At 46.1% G+C, this 18,598-nt stretch overlaps 1 protein-coding gene across 3 annotated transcripts in view; it reads left to right on the forward strand.

The window, feature by feature from the left end:
* Positions 1 to 18,598, forward strand: part of LOC117663214 (tenascin-X-like) — a 135,986-nt gene that overhangs the window by 21,344 nt on the left and 96,044 nt on the right. For all 3 annotated transcript variants that reach the window (XM_060688297.2, XM_087883979.1, XM_087883978.1), the window contains exons 2-5: positions 9,721 to 10,178; positions 11,163 to 11,837; positions 15,844 to 15,956; positions 17,947 to 18,100. In XM_060688297.2, coding sequence (XP_060544280.2) covers positions 9,728 to 10,178; positions 11,163 to 11,837; positions 15,844 to 15,956; positions 17,947 to 18,100 — 1,393 coding nt within the window. In that variant the 5' untranslated portion in view covers positions 9,721 to 9,727. The remainder of the gene's footprint in view (positions 1 to 9,720; positions 10,179 to 11,162; positions 11,838 to 15,843; positions 15,957 to 17,946; positions 18,101 to 18,598) is intronic.

Raw genomic sequence — 18,598 nt, forward strand, 5'->3', positions numbered from 1 at the left:
GGTTCCCCTGCAACATGCAGTTAGAAAAGCGAATGGCGTCTCCAACAAGAAAAATAAGAAGGGAAAATTAGGGAGAAGATGGGCTTTTCTTTTTGCAAATCAGAAAGCTGGGGACCCAAGCATGGTCCAGACTGTTTCATTCTCTTAGAAGAAATATCCATCTGGTTCACTTCCAAGCTGGGAGAAAGACACTGGAAACATCGAGGCTGATTGGAAAGATGGTTCTCTGGTGCAGCTGACTACATGGAGTTGAGAGTGAGGAGTATTTAGACCGCTGATGAAATCCAAATTTTTTTTCTACCGGTTCTGTGCGTGTGGCTTGACGGGCATGGTGTGGCTTGTGGGCATGGCTTGGTGGGCATGGCAGGGGAAGGATACTGCAAAATCTCCATTCCCACCCCACTCCAAGGGAACGATATTGCAAAATCTCCATTCCCACCCCACTCCTGGGTGAAGGATATTGCAAAATCTCCATTCCCACCCCACTCTGGGCCAGCCAGAGGTAATATTTGCCAGTTCTCCGAACTACTCAAAATTTCTGCTACCGGTTCTCCGAACTACTCAAAATTTCCGTTACCGGTTCTCCAGAACCTGTCAGAACCTGCTGGATTTCACCCCTGATTTATACCTTCTCTTGGGCTTTGCACTTGAACTTCCTGTTCCTGTGCAAGAACGTGTATTCTATTGGCTGTTGTCAGACTCCCCATGGTGCCATGTACAAATCCTAGGAGATTCTTTGAGCTAAGCTTGGTTGAAGTTTGGCTGATGCCATGAAGGGGCTTGTTGGGCAATTCCTATTGTGGCTGAGGGCTAATCCTACCTTTATTCAGACCTTGCTGCAGGGAATTTTTGCCTATCAATAGAGCTAGCTATCTCTTTATCTCTAAAGTGCTGGCATCTGCTGAGGGCTATTAAGAAAGGTGGGGGCTGCTTTCTCCCTCTAAAAAAGCATGTTTCTCCGTTTCTCATCCAGGGAAATATAATATTCTTCCTTTTTAATATTTCTCAAAATATTTCATTCTTCTAGGAGAGGGGTGGGTGCTAACTTTCTACAATTCCAAATCAGAGATCTGTTTAATCACCTTCAAGCTGGGTGTACGATGTGGTGAGAAAATTCATCCCCTTGGGCAAGAATCCTGGGCTGGTGAATCAGAAGAACCATTCCTACACATGGGGAGGGGGGAGAGAAGAATGTATTCGATTTGCAGATAGTCCTTAACATACGACTATAAATGGAACCTGTCCAATTCGGTCCTATACAGAGGTGGGCTTTATGTTATTTAACAACCGATTCACCTCAGCATTGAAAATGTGAGCATTTGCGGCTTTAAAAACTCGTTTATAAAAAATAGTGGCCAAAAAAGCATAATGGCTATATATCAGAAATAAATATATACACATTTTGCGCTCACATTTGCAAACCGATAACGAAGGTGAGTGAATACCACCCCTGGTTGTAACTCCCTTTTTTCAGTGCCGTTGTAACTTTGAATGGTCACCAAATGAACTGTTGTAAGTCAAGGACTACCTGTATTTTAAAAGCAATAGGAAGGGAGGGGGGAAAGAGGAAGGAAGGAAATAAGGAAGGAAGGAGAAAAAGGGGAGGGAGTGGGGAGGAAGGAAAGAAGGAGGAAGAGAGAGAGGGAGGGAGGAATGAAGGAAAGAGAAAGAGGGGAGGGAGGGGGAGGGGGAGGGAGGAAGGAAATAAGGAAGGAAGGAGAAAGGGGAGGGAGTGGGGAGGAAGGAAAGAAGGAGGAAGAGAGGGAGGGAGGAATGAAGGAAAGAGAAAGAGGGGAGGGAGGGGGAAGGGAGGGAGGAAGGAAGGAAGGAGGAAGAGAGGAGGAAGCGATGGAGGGAGGGAGGGAGGAAGGAAGGAAGGAGAAGGAGGGGAGAGAGGGGGAGGGGAGGGAGTGGGGAGGAAGGAAAGAAGGAGGAAGAGAGGGAGGGAGGGAGGAATGAAGGAAAGAGAAAGAGGGGAGGGAGGGGGAGGGGGAGGGGGAGGGAGGGAGGAAGGAAGGGAGGAAGGAGAAAGGGGAGGGAGTGGGGAGGAAGGAAAGAAGGAGGAAGAGAGGAGGAAGAGATGGAGGGAGGGAGGGAGGGAGGAAGGAAGGAGAAGGAGGGGAGGGAGGGGGAGGGAGTGTGGAGGAAGGAAAGAAGGGAGGGAGGAAGGAATGAAGGAAAGAGAAAGAGGGGAGGGAGGGGGAGAGAGGGAGGGAGGAAATAAGGAAGGAAGGAGAAAGGGGAGGGAGGGGAAGGGAGGGAGGGAGGGAGGAAAAAAGGGGGAAGGAGTGGGGAGGAAGGAAAGGAGAAAGAGAGGAGGAAGAGAGGGAGGGAGGAAGGAAGGAGAAAAAGGGGAGAGAGGGGGAGGAAGGAGGAAGAGAAGAGGAAGAGAGAGAGGGAGGGAGGGAGGAAGGAGAAAGAGGGGAGGGAGGGAGGGTGGAAGGAAGGAAGGAAGGAAGAACCTAGGCCAGGGAGAATTTGATTTGTCTAGCTTAGACTTTCTGTGAGAAGCGATTCCCTTAACATAAGGAAAACATAAGGATAATAAGCATTTTATTACTCCCAATAAATAATGGAGCAACTCTTGAAAGGAATGAAGGGAAGGCCAGAAAAGTGGATTAGACAATTATCGAGCTTCAAGCCAGCAGCTGGAACAAAGATACAGAGATATAGTACAGGCTTCGCTCCACAGCTCAGATGTTGGTTTCATAGATGCCAGAAGTGCATTCATCTGAATTGTGTGCATATAACGGAGAGTAGGGAGGGTAAAGTCAGTTCTCTATATGACAAAGGTTAATTTAGAGTACAACTGCCGCCGACAGACTTTTTGCAAGGCTCTAGTTCTTTGAATGCTGTAACTGCAGGACAGGCAGCAATGCTACTTACAGTTACTCCTCGGTGTACAACATTCATTTAATGATTCCTTTTTCTCACCATGTTCATATACACATCCGAACTAGACTTTGTTGTTTCTCTGTGTCATATAATATATGTGGGTATGTGGATATATGCATAATATTTATTTAATTGCTTGTTTGTTTGTTTATTTATTTAATTGTCATATTTATGTAGTATACACTGGAGGTGGAGACCCTTTGAGAGCTGTATGCAACAAAATTTCATTTTAATGTATGCCGATCAGTGTACATTTAAAGTGACAATAAAATTAGTCTAAGTCTAAGTCTAATGACAGTTTGAAGTTACAACGGCACTGAGAAATGTGTCACTTTTCACACTTAATAATAATAACTTTATTGTCATTGTACGTGTATATACAGTATACCCATACAACGAAAGTCACTTAACACCCAAAGACCAGGTCCAACACACATAACAATCCCCAAACACACTCCCACCCACCACAATTCCCCACCCCTAAACCACCCAAACATCCACACAACAGACCAAGTAATGCTGTCCAACAGCTCACTGATGGTGGCCCTTTAGTTCGTTGTTGAGTGCAATTTTAGCTCTGGGATAAAAACTATTCAGAAAATGTGTGGTCCGAGTTTTAATAGTGACCGTCCCCACAATCACCTGATCAAAATTTGGATGCTTGGCAACTGGGCATGTGTTTTATGACGTTTGCAGTGTCCCGGGGCTTACGTGAGTCTCCTTTTGCGATCTTCTGACAAGCGAAGTCAATGGGGAAGCCGGATTCACTTAACAACCGTGTTCCTAACTCAACAACTGCAGTGAGGCGCTTAACAACGGTGGCAGGAAAAGTCCTAAACCGGAGCGAAACTCATTAAGCTGTCTAGCTTAGCAACAGAAAATTCGGACTCCGTTGTGATTATAAGTCAGGACTGCCTGTAATTAAATTTCTCTTCAGCCACTTAAGGTCTTACTGTCATAGATCTTTATCTGGAAAAGAAGACGCAGAACATGATTCAAATCGCCAGTTGCGGCCCTTTCTTGATCGGGATTCCCTGTGCACAGTCACTCACGCCCTCGTCACCTCTCGCCTTGACTACTGCAACGCTCTCTACATGGGGTTCCCCTTGAAGGGCACCCGGAGGCTCCAGCTGGTCCAGAACGCAGCAGCGCGGGTAGTGACGGGAGCAGCATGGCGCTCCCATGTAACACCGCTCCTGCGCGAGCTGCACTGGCTCCCGGTGGTCTTCCGGGTGCGCTTCAAGGTGTTGGTTATCACCTTTAAAGCGCTCCATGGCATAGGGCCTAGCTATCTTCGAGACCGCCTGCTGCTACCGACGACCTCCCATCGACCCGTGCGCTCCCACAGAGAGGGCCTCCTCAGGGTGCCATCAGCCAAACAATGTAGGCTGGTGACCCCCAGGGGGAGGGCCTTCTCTGTGGGAGCACCTACCCTCTGGAATCAGTTGCCCCCAGAGATAAGGAGAATCCAAGACCTCAGTGCCTTCCGCCGTGCCCTTAAAACCCACTTTTTCCAGCAAGCCAGGCTGGTTTAAGAAGAAATTTTTAAATTTTTTAAATGTTTTAATTGGTTTGTGATTTTTAAATTTTTGGGCCAAATTTATATATATTTTAATTGTTCTTAATATTTGTAGTTTATGTTCTTAATTCTGGCTGTGCACTGCCCTGAGTCCTTAGGGAGAAGGGCGGTATATAAATTGAAAAATAAATAAATAAATAAAATGTAGGTAGATCTTGACTTACAAAGTCCTGACACTCATTTAGTGACTGCTTGAAGTTACAACGGCACTTTAAAAAGTGATTTAAAACCGGTCCTCACATTTACAACCGTCAAATGTACAAATGGAAGTCATGTAAACTCTGGTTTATGCAGGTAGTCTTCAACTTACAACCAGTCACTTAGCAACTCCCAAAGTTATGACGGAACCCCCCCCCCCAAAAGCTACTTTGACCCAATTTCTAAGTCACAACAACAGTGCCCTCTTGTGGTCACATGGTCCACATTTTGAGAGTTTGGCACTCAACCTTTGCAAGGTTTTTCAACCAGGATTTGTTGACATTCTTTGCAGATTTCTGGTGTTTTTTTCTGGCTAAAATTGCCCATTGGGTAAAATGGACTCACTTAATGACCATGGTGTTCGCTTAATGATTCCCACAAAAAAATGCAAAAATAATAATAATCAGATCTGGTTATGGGATGCCTCGAGTTACAATGACAATGACTTATGACCATAATTCCAGGCTCAATGATAGTTGTAAATTGAGGACTATTTGTAATGCCTCGATTTATGACCACAATGACTTATGACCATAATTCCAGGCTCAATGACAGTCGTAAGTTGAGGACTATTTGTAATGCCTCGATTTACAACCACAATGACTTATGACCGTAATTCCAGGCTCAATGACAGTCGTAAGTTGAGGACTATTTGTAATGCCTCGATTTACGACCACAATGACTTATGACCGTAATTCCAGGCTCAATGACAGTCGTAAATTGAGGACTATTTGTAATGCCTCGATTTACGACCACAATGACTTATGACCGCAATTCTGGGTTTAATTGCAATTGTAAGTCAAAGAATACCTGTGAATTGTTGCCGTGGAAGATTTCACTCCTAGAAAAGGTGACTCTAAGGATCGAAATTGTACAACTTGAGACAATTTTTAATCCATTCCTTATTGCCCCTGAAATCGGGACATTTCAAAGAGATGCTGGTACTGTCCCTCTACCCTGTTTAATCTTATACCGTTTCCTCTTCTCTATTGCCAGCTTCTCGGTTCATATCTGATTCTCACAGGGCTGGTCTCCAGTTGTGTTTCAGAACATCCTGTTGGGTGTGTTTTCATGGCCATTACGCTTTCCTCACCTTCCCGCTTTGGCAGAGGGCTGTGGGATCTGCGTCATGGGGTCTGCTCGCATTCCTGCTGCCCACATCAATGCCACCGGTGATAGCCACATCATACTTCCTAATTTCCTTCATAGCTGGTAGTGAGCCATTGCAAAAGCAAGTTTGAAAACTAGGCCCCTAATCTCTTTATTATTGGATTTCAAGGGTTCTTGGTGCTCTCTGAGCTTGCTTGTTTTCTTGCAGATGTTTCATTACCCAAACTAGATAACATAATCAGTACTAGCAAGAAGTGGGATTTGCTCTCAATTTATATTCCAGTGACTTGCCCTGTCGATGTTGGTGGTTTTGGTGGTTCTTTCATTGGGCTGTTTATTGTTAGCTTGCTTGATTGTGTAGGAAGTTAGCACCCACCCCTTTCCTAGAAGAATGAAATATTTTAGGAAATATTAAAAAGGCAGAATATTATGTTTCCCTGGATGAGAAATGGAGAAGCATGTTTTAAAGACAAAGCAGCTCCCACCTTCTTCCCCCCCCCCCACCCTTTGTCAATGGGCCAGAGGCAGAAACCCAATCCTTTGTCAATGACCATCATCTGTAACACAATAGGACCCATCTAACAACAGAAACTCACCACATGGCACCTGGGAAGATTGCATCAGCCAGCAAGGCTAGCTAAGACCCCCACCCCCTGGGAGTCTGACAACCAATCAGGATACTCTTTCTGGGCCCCAGGAAGTTCAAAGCCAGAGAGGGCATAAAACCCGGGGACTCACAGCATCTCTGCCCCTTTTCTGTTCAGGAACTCAAGCCATGTAATCCTGTCCACCATTAAACCATCTTTCCAAGCAGTCTCCATGTTTCCAGTGTCTTTTTCCCCACTTGGAGCTGAACCCAGAAGGATATTTCTTCTAACAATTGCATTATTGTTTACTTCTTGATTGTTAGTCACTTGTTAATCTTGGTGTTAATTTGTGCTCATCTATGGGTTGATTGCTGCTTGGGAGGTGTTATGGTCTTTTTAATCTCTTTTTGGCTCTAAACCAAGCTCAGAGATCAAAGACCCTTCATTTCAACCCTGAGCTACACATATTCTCCTTTATTTACTGAGTTCCTTCAACCTCTATGAAAGTGTGAAAGGGCGAGGGAAAAAGAAAGGACACATTTTAATACTTCGTACCAGAAATAATTTTTTGCCTAAACTACATATAGTTCAATGATCTCTATTTATCAAGGAGAGTCCATTCTGGTATTTGTCCTCAGTAAATTGATTTCTCTACTCTTTGTGAGTAATCTGCAATTAGATTCACAGTAAGACTGGTGAAAACTTAATAATTCAAATCATAACGGAAGGGACTAAGAATTATGAAGATAATATCTAAGATATACTCAGTTGCAAGCAGGGTGGGGTGGGTTTTTTTTTGTAAAATTGGGGTGTTTGGGTCTGATAAGTTCAAAAATTCCAAATAGTGGAAGTTCTTGAGTATCGCTCTGAGGGGTCCTGGTATAACAATGGATTTTTTTCCCCATAGTTTACTTTCTCCTTCTTATCAGAGAGCTCACAAAGATAGAGACAGAGGTTCTGCCTGTTCCTTCCTATCTCCAAGCTGGGCTAATTGTCTATAAAAATAAGTGCCTTTGTTGATCAATGGCGTGGCTTTCTTAAAGAATAACAACCAGTGAATTGGGTTCCTTCTACTTCCAATTCATCCATTCTCCTAAACTTTGGAAACCAGGCTCCCATCACCTGAGTTGCCTCTTTCAAGCTAGTTTGATCTGAACCATCAGCATTCTTCAAAGTTGTCAGAAAAAGAGAACAACAGAGTTGGAAGGGACCTTGGAGGTCTTCTAGTCCAACCCCATGCTCAAGAAGGAAAGCCTATACCACTGATGGCTAACCTTTTCTGGACCGAGTGCCCAAAGTGTGCGCCCAAACCAGTGGTGGGTTGCCTCTGGTTCGCACCGGTTCTATAGAACTGGTAGTAAAACCGGCAGAAGCCCCGCCCACTGACCCTGATGTCATGAAAACGCTTCTGTGCTTGCGCCTGGCCCCATTGTGAACCGGTAGTATTTATTTATTTATTTATTTTGTCGCATTTCTATGCCGCCCCACTCCCAAGGGACTCTGGGCGGCTCACAACAGAATAAAACAATGCAACAATATCCTATACAATAGTTAAAAGAAGACATTAAAACATTAAAACATTAAAACACATACACTCCAACACATACACATTTGTGGCTGGGTCTCGCAAGATCACTATAAGTAAAGATAAGTAGAACCCACCCCTGGCTCAAACCCCCAAAATGCAATGCGCATGTGGCCCCGGTACATGCGCCTCACCCCCGTGCTTGCATGCACAGCCTCCCCAAAATGTGCCCTCCCCCCCATGCCCCCCTGCATGCATTTGCGCCCCCCTGCACACACCCTGCACCCCGTGCATGTGCAGCAGAGACCCAAAGACCAGTTGGTTGGTGGGAGGTGCATGCACATGCGCAGCAGAGTTGAACTGGGGTGACAGCTCGCGTGCCTACAGAGAGGGTGCGGCATGCCATCTTTGGCATCCATGCCGTAGGTTCGCCATCACGGGGCTATACCATTTCAGACAATTGGTTGTCCAATCTTTTCTTTAAAACCTCTAGACTGAAGGCAAGTGGTTCCACTGATTAATTGTTTTAACTGTCTGGAAATTTCTCCTTAGTTCTAGGTTGGAGTTCTCCTTGATTAGTTTCCATCCATTGCTTCTTGCCCTGCCCTCAGGTGCTTTGGAAAATAGGTTGATTCCTTTTTCTTTGCAGTAGCCCGTTAGATATTGGAACACTGCGATCATGTCACTGCTAAGATGTCTGGACATCAACTCCCAGAATTCTTCAGCCAAAATGGCTGCCTGAGGAATTCTGGGAGTTTGAAGTCCACACCTCTTAAAGGGGCCAACTTTGAAAAACACTGAACCCATCTGGTTTCCATGTGTAGAAGGTTAGCACCCAGCCCTCTCCTAAAAGAATGAAAGTTTTTGAGAAATATTAAAAAAGGCAGGATAAAGTATTTCCGCTAACAGAGAAATAAAAATCTTAAGGGAGACAGAAACTCTGAGCTTCCTGCCCCCAAGCAGATACTAAGCTGAGGCCAGTTTTTTTAAATACAGATTTGGTAATCCACAGTGGTAGATTTCAACCGGTATAACAACCGGTTCACTTCACACGTGCGCTTTGCAAGAAGAGAGCTCACTTCGCTCGCACGCATGCCAAGCTTGCGCTCCGCACAAGCGCATTACATTTCAGAACAGCTGAGGCGTGGCAATCCGCTCTGCCGTGCCTATCAGCTGGGCTAAAAATGAATGAATATAGGTAGGTATAGCGCAGGGGTGGGCAGAAGGGCACAGCTGACAGTCGGAGCAAACCGATTCGCTCTCAGCTCACCATCGGAGCTACTGGCTCACCTGAACTGGGGCGAACTGGTTGGTAATCTATTACTCCCTGCAGCAAGGTTTGAACAAAGGTAGGGTTAGCCCTCAGCCACAATAGGAATTGCCCAGCAAGCCCCTTCATTGCATCAGCCAAACTTCAACCAAGCTTAGCTCAGACAAAGTCCTAGGATTTGTACATGGCACCATGGGAGTCTGACAACAGCCAATAGAATACATGTTCTTGCGCAGGAACAGGAAGTTCAAGTGTTCAAAGCCCAAGAGAAGGTATAAATACTTCCCACTCTCAACTCTATGTGGTCAGCTGCCCAGAACATATGTGGTTCTGCTTCATCATTAAAACCGTCTTTCCAATCAGCCTCCATATTTCCAGTTTCTTTCTTCTGGCTTGGAACTGAACCAGATGGATATTTCTTCCAACACATGCTAAGAAAAGTGCTTGGCTCCTTGACCATGCAGATTGTTGTCTTTAGCCATTCTAATTCTGTCCTCTTTTATTCCCAAATTCAGCCCTGATTTATTTCTCTTCCTTATTGTCCCCTTCCTTACAGATCTTGAATGATCATGGAGAGGCCCTCAAAGGGAGCGTCTTTCCTTCTGCTCCTCTGCTGGCTGGGGGTTTCCTGGGGGGCACGTCTTCCCCGCCCCCTCATCTCTTCCAATGCGACCATCTTCTCCCATGTCTACACAATTAAGGTGGCAGGAGAAGACACGCCGAACGAGGGTGCCTCCCCACCTCCCCAAGAGGCCTTAGGTCCTCCTGGATCTTCTCGGGGAGGGGGCCAGTATGAACACACCCTGGAAGGATCAGATCAAGAGCATGTGGTTTTCACCCATCGCATCAACCTCCCACAGCAATCCTGTGGGTGTCTCCCTGGCACCGAAGATACCCAGGAGCTTTGGAGAAGGCTGCAGGCCCTTGAGAATGAAGTGCGGGTCCTACAGGAAACGTGTCAAGCTGGGGGAGGCTGTTGCCCTGCTGCATCCACCAGAAGTCAAGCCAGCGAAGGTAAGGGAAGAGGAGGAAGGCAGGGTTGAATTCTACCTGGCTGTTGAAATATTTTATACCTTAGCAAAATGGTTCCAGAGCTGGGATCAAGGAAACGGGCAATTGCATGAATTAAGTCCTTTGTTCTTCACCTAAGAATGATGACAGCAAGCTCTTAGGTGGGTGGTCACAGAGACTCCCCGCCCTCCATCCAGCACATCTTAGATACATTACAATCAGCCCCTCCTATAGAATACAAACCCCTTACCTAGTCATTTATTTTCCTCCATACATCATTCCATTTAAATTCTTTCCTTAGTCCTTACATTCCTTAAATTCCTTCCTTCTCCCTCCCTCCCTTCCACCTTTCTTCCCTCCTCCCTCCTTTTCTTTCCTCCTTTCTTTCTTGCTCCCTGCCTTGCTCCCTCCTTCCTTCCTTCTCTCTCTCTTCCTCCCTCCCTCTCTCCTTTCTTCCCTCCTCCTCCCTTCTTTCTTTCTTCCTCCCTGCCTTCCTCCCTCCCTCCCTCCTTTTTTCCTTTCTTCCCCCCTCCCTCCTTCCAGCCATCCTTCCCTCCTTCCTTCCTCCTTCCTTTCTTCCCTCCTTTCTTTCTTGCTCCCTGCCTTGCTCCTTTTTTCCTTCTCTCTCTCTTCCTCCCTCCCTCTCCTTTGTTCCCACCTTCCCTCCTCCTCCCTTCTTTCTTTCTTGCTTCCTGCTTTCCTCCCTCCCTCCTTTTTTCTTTTCTTACCCCCTCCCTTCCTCCTTCCTTTCTTCCCTCCATCTTCCTTCCCTCGCTCCCTTCAAATAACTTTGTGAAAACCAGCCTTTAGAAGATCTGAGTTTTATTTTCATTCAGTCTCACTACTAAAGGTAAAAAAGGCAACTGAGCTCACGGACTTCCTTCCTTGGCTATAAATGCAATAATTAAGCGATTTACAGGTGCTCTTTTAAGCAATCCCTCCCTCAACCTCCTTATCTTTCTCTCTCTCTCTCCCTCTCTCCCCTAGGCCAAACAGACATTCGTACGTTATGTTCGCATCACGGATCCTTCGACCTCTCTCGTTGCCTGTGCGAATGTGAGTCGGGTTGGGGCGGTCCCACCTGTGCTGAGCCGGTCTGCTCAGGAGGCTGCGGTGGCCCAGAGCGTGGCAGATGCCTCAACGGGCACTGCCAATGCCAGCCTGGCTACTCGGGGGTCAGCTGCGAAGAGCCACCCTCTTGCCCCGACGACTGCAATGACCAAGGGCGCTGTGTGGATGGCCGCTGCACCTGTTTCCCAGGATATATGGGCCCCTCCTGCTCCGACCCAGTTTGTCCCCAGAACTGCCACGGACACGGCCAATGCATCTCAGGACGGTGCGTGTGCAACCCAGGTTACAGCGGTGCAGATTGTGCAAGCCGAGCTTGCCCTAGCAACTGCAACAGGCGTGGAGAATGTCGTAATGGACGCTGCGTGTGCGAGCCAGGCTTCATCGGGCCAGCCTGCGGCACTAAGACTTGCCCCAATGATTGTAACCAGAGAGGCCACTGTCTTCAGGGAGGGGTGTGTTCCTGCCATCCAGACTACACCGGCCCCGACTGCGGTCAGCTGGCATGTCCAGAGCACTGCAGTGGCCACGGAGAATGTCAGAATGGAACATGCGTGTGCAACAGTGGCTATTCGGGCGATGACTGTTCAATAGGTAGGCACAAAGGTTTAAACAATCAATCAGAATAGAGTGGAAGGGACATTGGAGGTCTTCTAGTCCAACCCCTTGCTCAAGCAGGAGACCTTATACCATTTCAGATAAGTGGCTGTCCAGTCTTCTCTTGAAAACCTCCAGTGATGAAGCACCTACTTCTGGTGGCAAACCTGTCCACTGTTAGGAAATTTCTCCTTAATTCCAGGTTGCTTCTCTCCTTGATTAGTTTCCATTCATGGTTTCCTGTCTTGTCTTCTGGTGCGTTGGAAAATAAGCTAAACTATTTGGAAAATAGGTTGGGAGGAGACATTTCCTGCATCCTTTATGGTCTAACTCAGAGTTTCTCAACTGTGACAATTTTAGTAACTTAACTTTATTCCCTAGCCAGCCAACTAGAATACCCCAGCTGGCAACTGGCATATATTTATAATGGTTGCGGCAACCCATGTTCACATGATCACAATTTGTGACCTTCCCAGATGTGTTTCCGACAATCAAAGACAATGGGGGGAAGCCGGATTTGCAGTAGCAAAAAAATGTTGTAAAATCAGGTGCAGTCATGTGAGGACTCACAATGATCACATTGCTTAGAAGTGGAAGTTGTTGTCCCAACGTCAAGGACTACCTGAACAGAAAAACTGTTACAGCAAACTGGGCCAAACCTTACTATACCAGCCTTTAAAAGAGCATTAAAAACATCACTCTTTCTCCAAGCCTTGGGTTTTAAAATTCCTTCAAAACAGCACCTTTTTAATGCTATTTTGCTTCAGCTGTTAAGTCCCCTTAATGTGTGTTTTGAATTGCCTCACGTATGCTGGCTGGAGAATTCTGGGAGTTGAAGTCCACACATCTTAAAAGTTGCCAAGGTTGAGAAATGCTGGTCTCCCAAATGAATAAACGACAAGGTGATTTTTCGCAACGAGAGAGAGAGAGAGAGAGAGAGAGAGAGAGAGAGAGAGAGAGAGAGAGAGAGAAAGGAGCTGTGGATATTCTTGCACAAATCTATATACTACTAAAACTGTCACTCCCGTAATCTTTAATTGGTAAATTAAAGTGCATCATAAGGCAATGATTTTTGAACTCATATGCCCCAAATGGGCTAACTTAAAGAATACATCCAAAATCCGGGAGCCGTAACTCCCAAGGAAATGAAATTTGGAAAAGTTGTCATGAAATCATAGAGTTGGAAGGGACCTTGGAAGTCTTGTACTCCAATCGCCTGCCCAAGGCAGGAGTCCTTATACCTTCCTGGACAAAATGGCTGTCCAATCTTTTTTGAAAACCTCCAGGGATGGAGCACACACAGCTCTGGGAGGTAAGCTGTTCCATTGATTAATCGTTCTCTCACTATCAGGAAATTCCTTCTTATGCAACTGTGGTGAATATCTGTAGCTCAGGTGTAGGATGAGGGTGAAGATCCATTCTCCGAGCTTGTGGGTTGGTTTCCCAATGTTTCCTTACCAGGCAAGGTAACATCCACACCTGAAAGTCTGTAGAGATTCTCAGTCATCCAGGTTACGATTGTCCCAAAGGTGCTTTTTCAGGAGGCAACTGGACTTTCCTGTTTTTCCTTTGAAGACGTTTCACTTCTCATCCAAGAAGCTTCTTCAGTTCTGACAGGATAGCGGGGAATGGAAGGATTTATATTCCTTGCAGACAGCTGGTCATTTGCATCCTTTTTCCATCCCAGCACCTTTGGGACAACCATGACCTGGATGACTGAGAATCTCTACAGACTTTTAGTTATACAATTTGGGATGATCATCCTTTGAATGGTGTGGGAGTAGGAATCAGTGGTGGGTTGACCCCGGTTTGCACCGGTTCTATAGAACCGATAGTAAAACCAGTGGGAGGCTCCACCCACCGACCCCGACATCATCAAAACGCTTCTGCGCATGCATGCGCATGTGAGTGAAGCAAGCACGCGTGTGCGGCCCCGCTGAGAACCGGTGGTAAAGGTAAGTAGAACTCACCCCTGGTAGGAATGGATTTCCAGAGGAAAATTGCAGACTACAGGAACTAGGAGCACTACTCAGGTGACCCTAAGGACACAGATAAACCTCCAAGTGCTTCAACAAGAAGAGCCAAGAGACTTGGTGGCGCAGCGGACTAAAGTGCTGTTAATTAGCATTTAGCTGCCAGCTGCCTGCAATTACTGCGAGTTCAAATCTCACCAGGCTCAAGGTTGACTCAGCCTTCAATCCTTCCAAGGTAGGTAAAATGAGGACCCGGATTGTGGAGGCAATAAGCTGACTTTGTATAAAAAAGAACACCGCTTAGGAGGGGCCAAAAGTCCTACTAAGCAGATATATACAAAAGTATGAAGGCTATTGCTTAATGCGTGATAAGCCGCCCTGAGTCTCTGGAGAAGGGCAGCATATAAATCGAACCAATAAATAAATAAATAAACAACCCTTTAAAAGGATGCAAATGACCAGCTAACTGCAAGGAATATAAATCCTTCCATTCTCCACTATCCTGTCAGAGCTAAAGAAGCTTCTTGGATGAAAGTGAAATGTCTTCAAAGAAAAACCAGAAAGTCCAGTTGCCTCTTGAAAAAGCACCTTTGGGACATCTACACCTGAAGCCCTTAAAAACAGAAGAACACTGACATCCCCTAAACTCCGTTGAAGATGTTACCTAGCTTGATAACGAAACATTCAGAAACCAACCCACCAGCTCAGAGAATGAACCTTCACCCTCATTCCTTCTTATTTCCAGATTGAGTCTTCCTCTGATGAACTTTAGTGCTGCTGGGCCTCTGCTGCAGTCATGTGATGCTCATTTTGAACATTCTGTGACAGTTTCCCAGCCACTCTCACAATCCCTCACTTCCTTCCCCCATCCAGCAGCAGCCACTTACTAGCCTGCTTGGAAGGAAAGTAGGAAAGGAGGGAGGAATATGGAGATAGGGAAGGCAGGCTAGGGTTGCCAGGTCTGCTTCCAAAAAATAGCGGACAAGCGGGGGAGGGGGGGTTTAAGTAGTAAAAATTAAAAAAAATTACAATTAAATTATATATTTTCTTACAAACATTTTAACACATATTAAAATAATCACTTCAAAACTTTACTTAAAATTCAAAACATCAAATATATTATAATAATAATATGTAAAATATTAAATTACATTTTAATTTCATCATAAAGCTTTTGAATAAAAAAAATGTCCACTATTTTGTGAAAAAAAATAGTGAACATAATGTGAAAAAAACGGACTGTCCGCTCAAATAGTGGACACCTGGCAACCATAAGGCAGGCAGGAAGATTTCTAATGCTCCCTGTCAATTTCCTACAAGGAAAGTCAATGGGGAATCCGGCAGGAAATCAGAAGTTGCTTCCACACCCATTGCTTTTTTGCCCACTCATGGTAATTCTGTTTCTCTGTTTAGATAAGGAAATATCTCTGAAACAATGACCCAACAGGGCACATGTTCAGAGGTGGGTTTCAGCAGGTTCTGACCAGTTCTGGAGAACCGGTAGCGGAAATTTTGAGTAGTTCGGAGAACTGGTAGTAAAAATTCTGACTGGCCCCGCCCCCATTTGTTCTTTGCCTCCCAAGTCCCAGCTGATCAGGAAGAAATGGGGATTTTGCAGTAATCTTCCCCTGGATTGGGGAGGGATGGAGATTTTCAAGTATCCTTCCCCCGGAGTAGGGTGGGAATGGAGAATTTACAGTATCCTTCCCCTGCCATGCCCACCAAGCCACTCCCACCAACTCATGCCATGCCACGCCCACCAAGCCACACCCACAGAACCGGTAGTAAAAAATTTGAAACCCACCACTGCACATGTTATCTAGTGTTTGAACTAGTATGGAATATAGAGGTGTGCACCTTGGTTGGGGGGGAGAGGCTCACTGACTATCTCCCCTCAGACAGTAAAATCTCTTCAAGGTAACCTTATCTTAAGCAAAGTTCTGAAGAGATGACTATAAAATAAGAAAGCAAGCAATATTGGTTTCTGCTCTTATGTTCACACACCATTTTTTTTTTCTTGGCCTAAACAGAGATTCCATCCATTGGCGTCCGTGTTTCAAATCGAGATGAAACTTCTTTCCGCCTGGAGTGGAACTACCCTGAAATTTCTGTGGACGGATATGAGATCCATGTGGCACCCAAGGTAACAAGATACACCTTGGGGCAATGTGCTTGGGCAACAGAAGTGGAGAATCCAACTTGTGCTGCCTTCCAAATGTATAACTCCCAGCAGCCCCAGGCGGTGTGACCAGGGAGAATGCTGGTAGCTGTAGTTCCTCAATATCTGGGTTCAGCCAGAACTCATTTCTATTCATCGTAGTGCCTACTATAAGAAAATGATTGGGATTTTTTTTTAGGCTACTAAAGGCCACTCCACTCAGCCTGGCTGTCCATTTCTGGAGGGCACAGCTGGAAATTGTGGTCCTTTATGTGGCCCCAGCTCTCCTCAAACACATTTTCTGTTTGTGTTTTCCTGATCTGCATGAAAATATGATTTTACAGCTTGTGTCCGCTCAAATTGTGCTCTCTACTTTGCTTGTTGCACTTAATTTCATATTGGCAGGAATATCCTCTGTGTGTGTATGTGCGTAGGAGAGAGGGAGGGAGGGAGGAGTCAAGATGGCAACCATTAGTACATGATCACAGATCTGCCCTTTTCAATGTGAATCACCAAGTAATGTACATTAAAAATAGCTACCTACTTTTCCAATGCATTTTTAAATTTTTGATCAATGCATCATTGAAATACAGAAGGGATGGATTTAGCTCAGTCTCAGGTTCGTTCATTCATTCATTCATTCATCAAGTTCCTATGGCTGCTTACCTTCCAGTGGAATTCTGGGTAGTGAATGCGGAAATAGCACAAGCATCAATTGAGAGAACCACATTGAGGCTCCACAAAACCTTATGCATTTGGCTTCTTTGAAACTGGGGTTAAATCCCTGTCTCTCAAAATGATGAAATAGTTCCGTGATGGCAAACCTATGGCATGCGTGCCACAGGTGGCACACGGAGCCATATCGGTGGGCACACGAGCTCAGCTCCGGCGTGCCTGCCAGCTGATTTTTGCGTCTTCTGGGCCCATCAGAAGTAGGGAAATAGGCTGTTTCCGGCCCCCAGAGGGCCTCCACGGGATGGGGAAAGCCGTTTTTCCCTCCTCAGGCTCCTAGAGAAGCTCTGGAGCATGGGGAGAGCAAAAAATGGGCCTACTGGGCCCACCATGTCATCTTGTGCCAAAAGTGGGGGGAGCGCGGGGGGTCATGCACACATGCGCAGGGGGTGGGGCACATATAATTATGGGTGTGAGCACACACGCACGTGACACCCCCCACGCTCCCCCTGCCTTTGGCACGCGATGGCAAAAAGGTTAGCCATCACTGAAATAGTTAATCAGTGAATTGGGGAGAGGGGGCAGAAGCAGTAAATGAGTAGCTCCAGGAACGTCACTGCCAGCTTTTGAATCAGCAGCTCTGCATGTCAGGCAAAGTTCATAACCGCTCTGCTACTGAAGCAATAGCAATAAGAATAGCACTTAGACATATATACTACCTCACAGTGCTTTACAGCACTCTCTAACAGTAGTGGGATTCAATTTCGGTCACTACCAGTTTGATCATGGGTGCGCGTGGGTGCGCATTTGGGCGCGCCGCTTCTGCACATGCGCAGAGACGTCCGGACAGGTAGGCGGAGCCTCCAGGGCAAACCGGTAGCAACCCACTACTGTTCTCTAAGCTGTTTACAGAGTCAGCATATGTCCCCTAAACAGGGTGCTTAGATCTGGCCTGTGGGGAGCCCTGGAAACAGCAAAGGACTGACCTGCGGTACCTCTGCCAGCGAAAACAGAGCTCGGGAAGGCCGTGTGAGGCTCTCCCGAGCACCGTTTTTACTGACAGAGAGTTGCCGGAGGTTATCGCAGCCCATTTGCACTGGCAGAGCTCTCGAGCCACCACGGGAACCCCCAACACGAGTGACGTCGAGCTGGCCACGCCCATCCTGGCCACGCCCACCCCGGTTCCCCAAGGTCAAACACAGTCCTGATGCGGCCCTCCATGAAATCGAGTTTGACACCCCTGCTCACGAGTATCTGTATGTTGTGTGGTAGCACTCTGTCTTTTTTCTTTTCCAACCTGCAGAAGGATCCTCGAGCGGGCGAATCCATTCACCTGTCTGGCACCGAAAGGCTCTTTGAATACAAAGGATTAAAGCCGGGGGAGGAATACACAGTCACCGTTCGGGTAGAAAAAGGGCAACACTACGGACCCCCTGTCACCCAGACCGTGCGTACGCGTATGTAGTCTGAAGCCGTGACTCCATTTCTGTCCGTCTCCCGCATTCTCCATTGTTTTCCCCCTCGTTGAACTGTTCATGTTCATGCAAATTCCGTTCTTCTTGTCAAGCAGGAAATCTAGGTCTGGTCTATTCTCTCTAAGTCACACGTTTATTCAGATCTGGTCAAAAATGGGTCCTCACATAAAGCTGGAAGAACCCAAAACGATTTATTCAGCATGCTTTTATACTTTATGTGGTTACCCAAGCAGGAAAACAGCCGTTTGCTTGTAACTAGATAAAAAGCAGAAGTTGCTACAATATCATTGCTTGCCCGGTATATTTCAGGCACCTTGTTAATTACACAATACAGCCTCTTTATGCATAAGCAGTCCATTTTATTTATGAATTATAGGTAGACCTCGACTTATGACCACAATTGAGTTGTTAAGTGAGAAATGCGTTAAGTGAATTTTGCCTCACGTTACAACTTTTCTGCCTATATTTGTTAAGTGAATC

The sequence above is a fragment of the Pantherophis guttatus genome, chromosome 2 (assembly GCF_059756535.1).
Source record: "Pantherophis guttatus breed Tessera chromosome 2, ASM5975653v1, whole genome shotgun sequence".
NCBI classification, from domain to species: Eukaryota; Metazoa; Chordata; class Lepidosauria; order Squamata; family Colubridae; genus Pantherophis; species Pantherophis guttatus.